Here is a 13533-nt window from a genome sequence, read left to right as displayed (position 1 = left end):
GACTGAAGGGGAGGCTGGGGCCCCCGGAGGAAGAAGCCTGCCACGTTGCCTCGAGAACACTACATGAATCCTCTTCCAAAGCTCCCCAGATCCCAGCTCCACTGCTCGGCTGTGAGCCTGGAGCATTGCTAACTTGCCAGCTGGAACGATGTGAAGCTTGTCAGGAGTGGCTGCCGGACGGACGCTGGGAAGGAGGGCATTTCTCTTCGTGGTTCCACTGCACTTCACTTTCTGATTCCCTCGGTGCTTGGTTGGCATGACACCAGTGGGGTTCAACTCCCAGCAGCACCCAGCAGGCAGCTTCATGATTGGGTTCTTTAGGAATCCTAACTGGCTTCCCACCAAGTTCAACTTCCCCACAGGCAGCTTCCCAGCTCTCCCCAGGAGCCTGGCCTACTCCCACCAGCTTCCCAGCAAGTTCCACAGAAGCCCCTGCAAGCAGCTGCCCAGCGGATTTCTTGGGCACACCCACAGGTGGCCTCCTGCCCACCAGCCTTGGCCCAGCAGCCCAGGGCCACCCAGTGAACCTCTCTGCCCTGGACTAGGCACTCAGCCACTACAGAAACTTTATTTACTGACAGTGAGCTTGGTTGTAGGAGAGACATACCATCTGGAGATCGTGAGAACTGCTGTACACTCTCATTTTTCAGAGCCAAAGTTACCCAAACATTTGTGAATGTCCATTTAAACGGGGCACATATGCCCCAACTTTGGCACACTCTCCCCTACTCCCTACTATCATGCCCAGTGTTTCTGCACTAGTTATGGCTCCTACACAGCCCCGCGGGCCTTATGGCCAATGACATATGCCTGTCGGTTTCTGAACTTCAGGGAACAAGGCTCCTAGGCAGGCACTAGGAAAAAGCTTCCAGTCAGCAGTGCTGGGGAATGCGAGACACACCCTGCATTCAAGGGACCAAACTCAGGCAGCTCTGAGAGGCACTGGGGGTGTCATACCAACCATCCCAACTCGGGGTGACCTTTCTATACAAAAACAATCCTGGTTCCAGACCAAAGGACTAAGCCTCATAGCTTCAGTCATTCCCAGGAGGTCTTGGGCAGCAATACAAACCAGGCCAAAAGCAGAGAGTGCTCTCATTTTCTTTCCCCTCCCTCACCTGCACCCTTAATGCTGACAGCCCCCAACTTGTTCTAAGCTCACCCTACACAGTAAGCAGAAATTCCCAGGCTCAAGGTGGCTTAAACAACAATGCCTTTATTTCCACCCCAGCAGAATAATGGGAAGCGAGAGTTCCCAGGAAGTTTAAGTCAGAAGTTGGACAGATTTATCCAGTCACCTGAGGACAACAGTGTCCCTGAAAAAAAGGAAAACCATCCCGAGAGCCAGAGAGGCCAGCTGAGGTCCTCCTGGTCTACGCAGGTCACACCCATGCCTGAACTAGTCAGGAAGGGGATACAACCCATCCATGTGCTCAAGCTGCTAATGGGGGCCTCCAAGGACCCGAGGGATCACAGGTAACAGTCCCTCTCGACTAGCAGAGAGGTGGTATGGCTTCCGCCACAGACACTGACAGTGAGAGAACTCTGGCAAGAGCCCCAGCCAGGTGAGCAAGTCTGACGCTGCACCTGAAAGATCCCCATGCACACAGCACTCCTTAGGCATATCCTGTGTGGGCGTCTGACCACATGAAGCTCAACTTCCAGCATCTTCACAAAGGCTATCAAAGCTGTGGCTGACACACAGCCTCTTCCGCTGAAGGAGAAGACACGTTCCCTGCATACTTCAGGCCTTTCTCTGGCATGAACTTCCTGATGCTTCACAAGGTGAGGCCTTTTGCAGAAGGTTTCCTCACATCTGCTGCTGGTTGGCCTTTATCTACGGTGAGCCTGCCAGGGGTGAATGAGGTTGTACCTACAGCTTCAAACTTCCTTCCACTGGTCATACCTACCAAGCTTTTGTGCAGCACAAGTTGGACGTTTGGGCAGGAGGCTTTCCTACGTTTGCTGCACTCCTAGCGCTTTTCCAGGCTGTGAACTTTCCAGTGTAAATCGGGGCACACCTTTGGCAAAAAGCTTTCATTCCGTGTACTCAAAGGGGCTTTCTCGGGTATACACTTCCTGCTGCTGAATGAGCTTAGACACGTGACTGAAGGTTCTCTGATAGTTACTGCATTCATCAGGCCTTTCCGCTGTGAAGCTTCTGATGGCAAAAAAAACGTGTATCCTTCTCTGAACGCATCCTCCCCACGGTGTGCTCTCAGAAGGCTCTTCTCCACAGCCTGGCTTCTCTGGTGTCAAAAAGAGGCCGGAGCTACCGCACTCACACCTGCCCTAGCTGTGGCTGCCGCGGGCTTCCCCACACCTGCTGTTCTGTCCGGGGAGTGGGGGGTGGGGGTGGTTAACGGCCCCCGCGCCCGCGGCGCTCCGGGGCCGTCCTCCCCGAGCACTCAGGGTTTCTCTGACACGTGGACCCCACAGCGCTTCGCCTCGAGGCCCTCCCTCGCCCGCCTCCGCTCTGGAGCCGGGGAGGCGGAGGCCGGACCGGAGCCTCTCCTACACGCCTCCCCGCCGTGGTTCCTGCCCACGGCGGCTTCCCGGCGCTCAGCCCAGGGGCAGCCGGTCTTTCCAGCCTGGGCCGCACTTCTCACAGGCCGGGCCTGAGCGGGCTACACGCGCGGGGGAGTCCAGACCTGAGACGCTCTTACAAAAGCGCCCAGCAGGGGAGCGGCCTCCCGCTCTGCTCCACACCAACCACGCCGGGGACGCAAAAGCAAGTCCCCGGTGGCCCACCTCCCCGCAGCAGGCCCCGCAGCAGGAGAAGCGCGGCCCACGTCCTCAGGGAGCACGCGCCCTACAACCAGGGAACCCTTCAGAACGGCCCCACCCAGCTCTCAGGAACCCGGACCAAGGCCGACCCAAGGGCGAGCCGCGTCACCAGAGGACGACTCCGAAAGCCCCGCCCCCACGTAGCCGCACGCACGAAAACACGCCCCTCCTGGCTCCTTCCTGGCCCGGCCCAGTCGGAAAGTTACTGGAAAGGCGCAGAGAAGTGTTTCCATATGGGGCGGGGCTTCACTTTCTCTTAAAGGAGACGCGCCGAGATTTCCGCGGTAAGGACTCCAATTAGGCTTCCTTCTAGGGGTGGCCGCCCGGGTGGCTGTCCCAACATCTCCTTAAATTAGAAGAGTTCTATTTTTCTGGTAATGTGTCCGTTTCCTCTGCATTTTCACATTTACCATCATTGTTTGTAATATATCCTGTCTTTTTCCGTGATTTATAAAATTGCCCCTTAAATTGTAGCTCAGTCGGTATAAAGAATCTGCCTGCAGTGCAGCAGACCCGGGTTCGATCCCAAGGTCGGGAAGATCCCCTGAAGGGAATGGCAACCCACCCCAGTATCCTTGCCTGGAAAATCTCATGGACACAGGAGCCTGGTGGGCTGCCAGCCCATGGGGTCGCAAAGAGTCGGGCAGACTGAGCGACTGAACTGAACTGAATTGAATGCCCTTTTTGCCTTCTATGGAGGTGTATCAATTTTCTTTAGAAAGAAGCAAAACTGGGCTTTGTTGCTGCCCGCCATTGGTTGTAATGAAGTCTGCTCTTTTTTAGCTTTCACTCATACACACGTCCCCACCCAGAGCATTTATGGTCGTAGGTGGATGTTGTTGTATGACTGTGGATGTTGTATGACTATGTGAACACTAATCACAGCTGAGGTGTCTAGTATTACCATGGTAACTTTTTCTTTCTTCCCCAACCTTTTCCTTAGAGTTATGTCCCTTGGTTTCTCAGGTTATTAGTCAATAAGTCACTCCGAATTCCTATCTAAATATGTTCAGAAACGACAGGTATCCTAGTAATTAGGATGTCTTCTCTGGGGTCTCAGCCCCTCGCCTCTGGCCTAAACACACAGCTGCCATCCCCAAAGCTTTCACTATGCTCCTGGAGTCATCTTTCTCTTTTGTGTTGGATCCACAGTTCCTGAATATTAGGTTTTCTTGTTTCTTCATGTACTCTTTCGTCTAGAAGAGTACATCCTCTAAGTTTCTTAAGAAAGGGTGAGTGGAACAGACATTTTCAAAAAACTACACATTTTTAGCATGACTTTTATATGTATTTCCTTCCAAATTTTGAGGATTCTGAAAGGTCTGATTCCTGTCTTGTCCGATGTCATATTTGAGGGTTCCAAAGCTATTTTGATTCCTGATAACCTGTGTCCTGATAACCTCAGTGATCAATGCAAAGAAATAGAGGAAAACAATAGAATGGGAAAAACTAGAGATCTTTTCAAGAAAATTAAAGATACCAAGGGAATGTTTCATGCAAAGATGGGCTCAATAAAAGACAGAAATGGTATGGACCTAGCAGAAGATATTAAGAAGAGGTGGCAAGAATACAGAGAAGAACTATACAAAAAAGATCTTCACGACCCAGATAATCACAATGGTGTGATCACTCACCTGGAGCCGGACAACCTGGAATGAGAAGTCAAGCGGACCTTAGGAAGCGTCACTACCAGCAAAGCTAGTGGAGGTGATGGAATTCCAGGTGAGCTATTTCAAATCCTAAAAGATGATGCTGTGAAAGTGCTGCACTCAATAGGCCAGCAAATTTGGAAAACTCAGCAGTGGCCACAGGACTGGAAAAGTTCAGTTTTCATTCCAATCCCAAAGAAAGGCAATGCCAAAGAATGCTCAAACTACCACACAATTGCACTCATCTCACATGTTAGCAAAGTAATGCTCAAAACTTCTCCAAGCTAGGCTTCAACAGTACATGAACTGAGAATTTCCAGATGTTCAAGCTGGATTTAGAAAAGGCAGAGGAACCAGAGATCAAATTGCCAACATCCATTGGATCATCAAAAAAATAGAGTTCCAAAAAACATCTACTTCTGCTTTAGTGACTATGCCAAAGCCTTTGACTGTGTGGATCACAACAAACTGTGGAAAATTCTTTGAGAGGTGGGAATACCAGACCACCTGACCTGCCTCTTGAGAAACCTATATGCAGGTCAGGAAGCAACAGTTAGAACTGGACATGGAACAGACTGGTTCCAAATCAGGAAAGAAGTATGTCAAGGCTGTATATTGTCACCCTGCTTATTTAACTTATATGCAGAGTATATTATGAGAAATGCTGGACTGGATGAAGCACAAGCTGGAGTCAAGATTGCCGGGAGAAATATCAATCACCTCAGATATGCAGATGACACCAAACTTATGGCAGAAAGTGAAGAATTTTGATGAAAGTGAAAGAGGAGAGTGAAAAGTTGGCTTAAAACTCAACATTCAGAAACTAAGATCATGGCATCTGGTCCCATCACTTCATGGCAAATAGATGGGGAACAATGGAACAGTGACAGACTTTATTTTGGGGGGCTCCAAAATCACTGCAGATGGTGACTGCAGCCATGAAATTAAAAGATGCTTGCTCCATGGAAGAAAAGCTATGACCAACCTAGACAGCATATTAAAAAGCAGAGACATTACTTTGCCAACAAAGGTCCATTTAGTCAAAGCTATGGTTTTTCCAGTAGTCATGTATGATGTGAGAGTTGGACCATAAAGAAGGCTGAGCACCAAAGAATTGATGTTTTTGAACTGTGGTGCTGGAGAAGACTCTTAAGAGTCCTTTGGACAGCAAGGAGATCCAACCAGTCCATCCTAAAGGAAATCAGTCCTGAATATTCATTGGAAGGACTGATGCTGAAGCTGAAACTCCAATACTTTGGCCCACCTGATGCCAAGAGCTGACTTGTTGGAAAAGACCCTAATGCTGGGAAAGACTGAAGGTGGGAGGAGAAGGAGACACCAGAGAATGAGATGGTTGGATGGCATCACCAACTCAATGGACATGAGTTTGAGTGAACTCTGAGAGTTGGTGATGGACAGGGAGGCCTGGCATGCTGCATTCCGTGGGGTTGCAGAGTTGGGCACAACTGAGTGGCTGAACTCAACTCACTCAACCTGTGTATGTCCTGTTCTCTCCAGAAATTATAGCAGCAGTCCCCAACATCTTTAGCACCAGAAACAAGTTGTGGAAGACAATTTTTCCACCGATGGTGGAGAACACAGGATGGTGCACACAGGGGTGGTGAGCCTCCTGAGAAGTATGCAACCTGGATCCCTTGCGTGCACAGTTGACAGTAAGGTTTGAGCTCCTGTGAGACACTAATGCTTCTGCTGATCTAATAGCAGGTGGAGCTCAAGTGGTAATGCCAGTGATGGGGAGCAGCTGTAAATACAGGTGAAGCTTTGTTCACTCACCTGCCGCCTCACCTGCTGTGCAGCCGGTTCCTAACAGGCCGCAGGCTAGTCCAGGAGGTTGGGGATCCGAGTTATAGAATCTTTTCTCCCCAGTGATCTGGAATCCCACAGTAATGTGTCAGGGCTGGTCACGTCCCATGGTTAGTACTAGCTGATCCTTGTAATCTAGAGACACAGCCTTCATTCTCAGGATTCTCTCAAATTCTTTACCGGTATCCACTGTTTGAAGTGTATGTTTTTTTTGGTCCCATTCAGTACTGGTATCTTTTCAGTGTTTCCTTTTAGGCTGGTAAGACTCCTTAAGAAGCCTCCTTCTCCTTTATTTCCTGCCTGGAGGACACGACCTGTTTCCTGTGCTGAGGACTTTATGTACTGAAGGCTGATGTCTCAGCTCCCAATGGGCTAGGACAGCAACAAGCGCCCGACTGTGTGCAGTGGAGACTTACAGCTGCTTCCAAACTGGCTTTTGGCCAGTCCTGCTGCTTTCACTCCTCACATCCACTTCTAGAGGTGCCTGGAACCGCCGACCCCATAGCGTCCCAGAGCTCTGCAGTAAAACCAGGTTCTCAACTGTTTTCGTTTCTTTCCTACTAAGTCGTTTTCTCGGGCACCTCTAAGTCACTTACCATTCATCTATTTTCTTGAGAGTTTCCAAAACTTTGTTGCCATTTATAGGCATCCTACTGGATTTATGCTTTTTTAAAAAATTAAAATTCCCTGCAATTTTAATGGGATTTCAGGAAGGAACTATGATAAACAACCACATGACATGTAGTTATAAGAAGTCTGGGAAGTGAAGACTTCATTCAGAGGATTCAAGTCTCCAGCTATAACTGTGGATTCTGTTATCACAAGCACAGACAACAAATAGTGAAGGAGAACCAGCAATCCCTGCCACACAGGCAGCTGGTTTTTGAGACAGAGTGAGGCCATTTTTCAGTAGAGCAGGAGAGGTGTATGTCTGTGGGTGGGCCTTGGGGACTGGTGTGAGGAACGAAGGAAATATCTGAAATATTAATAGCAAATACAGAGACGTGCCACGGAGTCACGGAGAAATGAATAAATGCTTTATTTAGTTCATTCATTCCCAAAGCTTCACAACTCACCCTCTCACTGTCAAATAAGTCACATGTAACACAGTCCCCACCACCTCCCCACCCAAGAGAGCACTGTAGGGACAGTGTCACCATGATGGAAAGTCATGTGTTTCAAACATTTTAGGGGCACTTTCTCTTCAGACTAAAAACCCACTAAATAAAACAGGCTCATCCCAGTTTAAACCTGTGCAACACTATGAGTGCCTCCCAGGAGCACGGGGGCCCCCAAGCAGTGGAGAGAAGCCGTTGAGACTCCCATTTACAGACGCCCCTCTCTGCAAATCATGAGAAACTCTCCAGAGAGCCACTGCCTCTACCTGAAGTGCATATACAAAGATGTCACGTGATCAATTCTTCTCTCCAATGAGATAAACAGTACACAGAATTAAGGCATTTGGGGGGAGTCAACGGGGAGTAAAGCATTCATTACAGTTACAATAACCTACCAAAGATGTCCATCCCATTTCTGAAAGCTCCTAACCAGGCCCAAGTGCAGCAACAGTCACGGTCCCCGCTGCTGCAGATAAGCGTGGTCACTACCAAAGAGAAAGGAAAGACCCAGGGCTGATGCCAGCGCTCCCACAGCACGTGGGCTCCAGTGCATGTCACACCGCACGTGCACAACACCAGACAGAAACCAGAGGGGCTGTGCAAACAGTGCAGGGAGGAGCGGGGGTGCTGCTGGCTAAACCACAGCAGCACACTGAGGTGGTAACACACAGGAGAGCCACGCTCAGACACCACACAGACCTGGACATGTGCACACGCACACATCACATGGCAGAGGTCTGAGATGCATGCAACTTAAAGAAAGGATCCTCATGCCCTCCAGACACTGAGCAACTGTGAGTTAAGGCAACAGAAGCCACCTCCACCCTCGCTCACTTCCCCATCCAACCGTTGCCCTACAATTGACGGCATGTGTTCCACAGACCACTGCACTTCAGAACCTGCGTGTCCCTCCCACGGAACTCTCCGAAGACAGGATCCCACTGACCACTCGTGTGCATTTCAATCATTTTATTCCACATCAAAGGAGTCAGGTTGGAGGGTGGGGAGCGTAAGGAGGATAGTGAGGCCTAAGTGAGCGAGTGAGAGATGCCAGGCAGCCAAATCAGACACTTCCAGGAGGGAGAGCCAAGCTGGTGGGGCACCCAGACCCCTTGGGCCCGGCTGCTGAGTGCCTGGCAGGCGGCCCCAGGGGCAGGGGAATAGCCTGAGCCCTGGCACCCGAAGGCCCACCCCACCACCAGCGCCAAGCCTTGAGGTGCCTCAGGTGCCCAGGGTAAGCGGCAGCCCCACTGAGGAGCCACGCTAGCTTCCTGGGAGTGTCCTTCGGGGGTGGCCCGAGGCCCACCTCCCAGGGACAGTGCTATCATCGGCAGACACAAGCACACGCTCCTGACCCGCCTGGGGACCACAGGGCCTGTGCCTGGACTACCAGGCAGCGGAGCCATGCGCTCTCCTTCAGCCATGGACAGGCCGCTGGAGACTCCAGGAGGAACTCCTCAGTCATGAACACAGGCTATAGACGGACTGTGGGTCCTGACACTGGGTCTCAGAGCCTGGCCAACTTAAAAAGAAGTTCTGGGATCTAAGGAAGGGCAGCCAACATTTTAATCTGCAACCAGGTGCTTTTAAAAACACAATGTTGCCCTCTATTATCACCTTCATTACATAAAAGGACATTTTATCACCCAAATTAGGAAGAACATAATCTCAGATTAAAAGACAGCCCTCTAAATGGAGTAAACTTGACTTCCTATGTTACTTCACGCGTGTCCCTGCCCTTCTGACCAGTGCAGGAGGCCTGTGTCACGGTCGCCATGACTCTCACGGTCCCCCGGGCACAAGCCCAGCTGACCAGCAAGGCCACAGGCCGTCAGCACCTCAAAGGCACACCCGCCGAGAAGAGGGACCACGTGCACAAAGACAGCCGCTGCCACGTCACCAGGACGGCGCAAGTGCCAGTGCTCACACGGACATTCTCCCGCGTGTCCGCCGGCCCTGCCATCAGAAGGCAGCCTCCCCAGGGCCGGGCCCGCTCAGGGCCAGGCAGCAGGCGGCTCAGCACAGAAGAGCCTTCTTCTCCAAGGCGGACTTTCCCTGGCTCGGTCCAACCTTGCCTGCAGACTCCTCTCTTAAGACTCCTGTATGACCCTTCCATTTGAAGAGTCAATTCACAGAAGAAAGGGGGAAAATGATGGCACATAGGCCTGATAACAGAAACATATTCAATATGAGGAAATTGTATTGAAAAAAAAATTGTCCTTTTTAAAACGTCCTGTTTAACAAGCACATGTTGACTAAAACTTATCAAACCTCAAAACAGAACATCAAAACTAAGCGTGACGACCTTGAACACTTTCCTGGAACACGGCAGGGCATTAATAAATAAATACATAAATACCAGAAATAATATGAAAAGGCACAGATACATATGACATTGAAGGGTTTCGGAAATACATCCGGGAACTCCCACCAGGACGCCAACGCGGAACCCTCTCCGAGGTCTCAGCGCCGCCCCACATCCCCAGCCCCACCCCCACCCGTCCACTGCAGCCGAGGCCGCGAGCACAGGATTCCTTCAGCCCAACGGCCCTCAGGCGCCCCAGGGACAGTGAGGACACTCCTGAGCCAGGCTGGGGGCCCCGGCTCCTGCCCACCGGTCTGTCATGCCCTGCCCCGTGGGCATGGTGCTCTGGGCCACAACCTCATCACCCAAATCCACGTTTCCTGGCTACGTGGCAGTGGACACCCCGGGGCTTGGAGCCTGGGCTTTATAAAGTGCTCTGTGGAGAGAATGACTCCCTCCTAGTCTGTACCCTACCTATCCCTGCCAACAACAGAAAAAGGGAGCTTTAGTAACATGAGGCTCAAAACAAGGAGGAATGGCCTTAAGTATCTAGCTATGCTGTTTTCAGAGTCTTGTCTGGCATGTATAGAATTTCTAACTAGAGGCTGAACCTCAGTTGCTGGGATTCTGAAAAAATTATCTAAAGGCTGGCTGAACACAGAAAGTCAACCTGCCTCTATAAAGGACGACTGGCCCTGAGCCCACCTTGCTCTGGGGTGGTGCGGGGGGCCCCCACTCCCTGGCTCTGTCCTTCCCCAGTCCCAGTCCTTCCCCAGTCCCAGTCCTTCCCTGGCCAGGTCTGGGCCAGGCCCAACAATGAGGATCAACTCAGTCCAGTCCTTCTAGAGAGACCCCAGAAACAAGTTCTACACTCACATCACCCTGCACAGCAGCCTGACAACCACCCCGCCAGGCCAGCCAGGGGCCCTTGCCTCCATGCAGCCCCACACTCCTGCCTGGCAGTGCCCCCGATGCTGCTTTCCAGGCCTGTGAACAGAGTCACCTCCTACCCCCGGGAGGCTCTGTCCCTAACAAACCCCTGCAGGAAATGCCCACCAGGGCACATAGGGTCCTGCGAGCCTGCAGCACGGCCCCCAGGAAGGGAATCCAGGCCAAAGGGCAGCTGCAGGAGTGTAAAGCGAGGTGAGTGAACTGCTCCTGAGACTCCTCTAGCCAGAGTGAGACGGTGACGTGCTGCCTCTCGCCCCAGGACACTCCCTCTAGTGGTTCCGCCCCCTCTCTGGCGGCTCCGCCCCCTCCTGTGGCTCCAGCTATCCCACAACCCTTCTCTATACCAGGGAGAGACCTCCCCCAATAGCTGCAATGGAAACCACTGCCCAGAGCCGGTGAGTCCCACCACGAGGGCCACAGGCACACTGTCGCTCTCCCGAACCAAATCCCCGCAGCGCTTGGATCTGGTGGCAAAGGCGCCATCAGCCACCTGCCGGCGGCCCCTCCTCTCTCAGGACGCCTCTCCTGCTGCAGGTGGAACCCAGAGCTCTGAATGCAACCCACCCAGCAGGTTCGCAGCCAAAAGCGGCAGCATACAGCCCGCTTTTGAGCCTCCACGGCCGCAGCCTCAGCTTACAACGAGCTCCAATGACTGCATCTTTCCTTCTCAATCACTGATGACTTCTCTCCCCCAGACCTCATTCGTGTGCACATGGGCCGGCCTGGCTTCCAACACACATCCATCCATGCCAGGAGGCATACTCAGAATTCCTCAATCACGGAAGACCATGACCAGACACTGCCTGTCTGGTCAGTGAAGACACACAATAATGCTGATAATTAAATAAACCCATATCATTTGTTCAACTGTTACAGAAAATCTAAACACAGATGTGAAATCTGCCCATTTCTAAACGCTTTCCATGGATCTACACAATGGTCCTGAGGCCTCAACAAACAGATGTGATTTCCCTGCAAACAGCGGCACCTGGACACTTCAAAGAGGCAGCCACCGGCCCATCTGTGCCGACATGACACACACCTGGCCATGCAGCCCTACCCACAGCCGAGCTGTCGGGTGATAACCCAGATCATTCCTCTCCCTTCCCCCAAACCCCGGCAGGTCACAGGAGACCTCTAACCTCACTGCTATCCCCTTTTCAGTTCTAGGAGCAATTACCAAGACATTAGGTCCAAACAAATGAAGCACAATCAACCAAACACCAGATATTCTGTCTACAGGACACCACAAAACTGAAAGCTCTGAACCACCCAGAAGATGAGTGAAGTTTCTATTTCGCAGTGCGTGCGCAGACTTCTGTTAGAACTGGCAGTGGATGCTGTTGGACGGTCCTTGGTCCAAGTGGTGGCAGTGGGCCTCCTGAAATCAGTGGACTTCTGGAAGCTCCCAGAGTGAAATGGCAGAGAACTCGTGAGACTGTTGGCATGATGCTAGGCACAGCTGGGTGTGGTGCTAGGTGTCGAGCTCTGAGCGTTACCTAAAGAGACTGTGAACACTGCAGGTACTGACCTTGAGACATAAAGCCAACCCAAGTGATCAGGAAACCATCCTTGAATGAAGCCAATTGACACGATGCCCCCACCACATGGAGAGAACACTGAGGTGGCAAGGAAAGCGTGTGTGTGTGAACATCACATGTTCAACAGAGGAGCTGGGAACACAAACTCACAAGTTCAGGAACTGCGTTTCTGTACTCTACTTTTTACCAAACTCCCTTTTTATCTGACTGCAGTCAAGCCACCAAGCTGAGAAGTGAACCCAGAAACAGTCTGGAAGATGCCAGTCCTCTCCACTCAGGACATCAACAGGCCTCCAGCCTCGGCCCCAACTTACTCACATTTCAAGGTCCACTGCATTAATTTCCAAACAGACTGAGGAAGCACAAAATGAAGTTGTGTAGGAGCCTCCTGGCTGATACTGATACTGACCCCAAGACTGTCCGATGCTCAAACAGCTGAGATAGAACACAGTCCAGGGGAACAAAGCCAGTCCTGCTTCACCTGCAGCCGGGCGGGACTCGGCAGCACAGAATGTGGTCACGCGGCGAGAGTCGGTGTCAACTTGCACTGCAGGTCACCGCTGCCTCTTCACTGCAATCAACGGTGCTCCAGAATTCTACTCGTAAAGCAGAAACTTTTTTATGGGGTCTGGCAGAGGCAGCGAGGGGATCAGATGGAGGCGGTATTTGCCGAGTGCTCTTCTCACGGCCACGCGGCACAGATTCAGCAGGGACCTGGGGACACCTGGAATGCGGGGGAGGAAAGGCAAAGACAGAGGAAGAGGGAGTTAATACCGTTTCTCCCCATCGCCTCACACCAGAGGCTGGTGGGGACGGCAGGCAGGACACACCAGTGCTTGCTGCCAGCATCCCAATTTCAGAGGAGAGCTGGCTCTGGCAACAAAGGACTGTTACCTGCTCCTTCATCTGCACAAGGAGCAGAATCTACACTATCCAAGCATCTGCTCACCTCTGCTGAGTTCCCTAGGCAGAGAAACTAGAGCTGACCACTGCGAGCCCTGACCCCTGCCCTCTGTCAGCCTCTGCTCTTGGTCCACCCCAAAGCTCCAAAGGGGTTTGAGGGGGACAGACCAAGCAACAGAGGAAGGTAGGCTGAGAATTTTACTCTGGGTGAAAAAAGGCCTCACTGTGTCCCTGCCTCGTCAAACAGGCATGAACACAGGCAGCCTAACTATCAGCATGGCTCCAACTGACCAGTAACCAACTCTCAACAGAAGCAAGTTTTAATGACTGGATTAGGGAAAGCCAGTAACAAGAACACAACACACAGAAGTTCTGAAGAGGTAAGGGACTGGGGAAAGGTGGTCACTCAGATGCCCTCAAGACCCAGGTGGGAAAGAGGCCAGGAGTGGGCAGGT

General features: G+C 51.8%; 2 protein-coding genes across 2 annotated transcripts in view; one reads left to right on the top strand and one right to left on the bottom strand.

Annotated features, from left to right (window-relative positions):
* The first annotated feature begins 1509 nt into the window (after positions 1 to 1509).
* On the top strand, positions 1510 to 11286 carry LOC139033843 (uncharacterized protein DKFZp434B061-like). The gene is made up of 7 exons (XM_070463594.1): positions 1510 to 1565; positions 2440 to 3071; positions 9128 to 9291; positions 9865 to 9947; positions 10647 to 10826; positions 10894 to 11168; positions 11261 to 11286. Exons 1-7 carry the CDS (start codon positions 1510 to 1512, stop codon positions 11284 to 11286), a joined length of 1416 nt encoding a protein of 471 aa, XP_070319695.1.
* Positions 7276 to 13533, bottom strand: part of ASB1 (ankyrin repeat and SOCS box containing 1) — a 23724-nt gene continuing 17466 nt past the window's right edge. The window contains exon 5 of the mRNA XM_070463690.1: positions 7276 to 12899. Coding sequence (XP_070319791.1) covers positions 12772 to 12899 — 128 coding nt within the window. The 3' untranslated portion in view covers positions 7276 to 12771. The remainder of the gene's footprint in view (positions 12900 to 13533) is intronic.

Source organism: Odocoileus virginianus, unplaced genomic scaffold (genome assembly GCF_023699985.2).
Source record: "Odocoileus virginianus isolate 20LAN1187 ecotype Illinois unplaced genomic scaffold, Ovbor_1.2 Unplaced_Contig_5, whole genome shotgun sequence".
Lineage (NCBI taxonomy): Eukaryota > Metazoa > Chordata > Mammalia > Artiodactyla > Cervidae > Odocoileus > Odocoileus virginianus.
Note: the sequence above shows the minus strand (reverse complement) of the source record. Positions and strands in the feature narration are given on the sequence as shown.

Coding starts and splice junctions, on each gene's coding strand:
- LOC139033843 (XM_070463594.1), top strand. CDS start 1,510: ATGGCTTCCGCCACAGACACTGACAGTGAGAGAACTCTGGCAAGAGCC. Junction 1,566..2,439: donor CTGGCAAGAGCCCCAGCCAG/GTGAGCAAGTCT, acceptor TGGACCCCACAG/CGCTTCGCCTCGAGGCCCTC. Junction 9,292..9,864: donor ACGTCACCAGGACGGCGCAA/GTGCCAGTGCTC, acceptor CCACATCCCCAG/CCCCACCCCCACCCGTCCAC.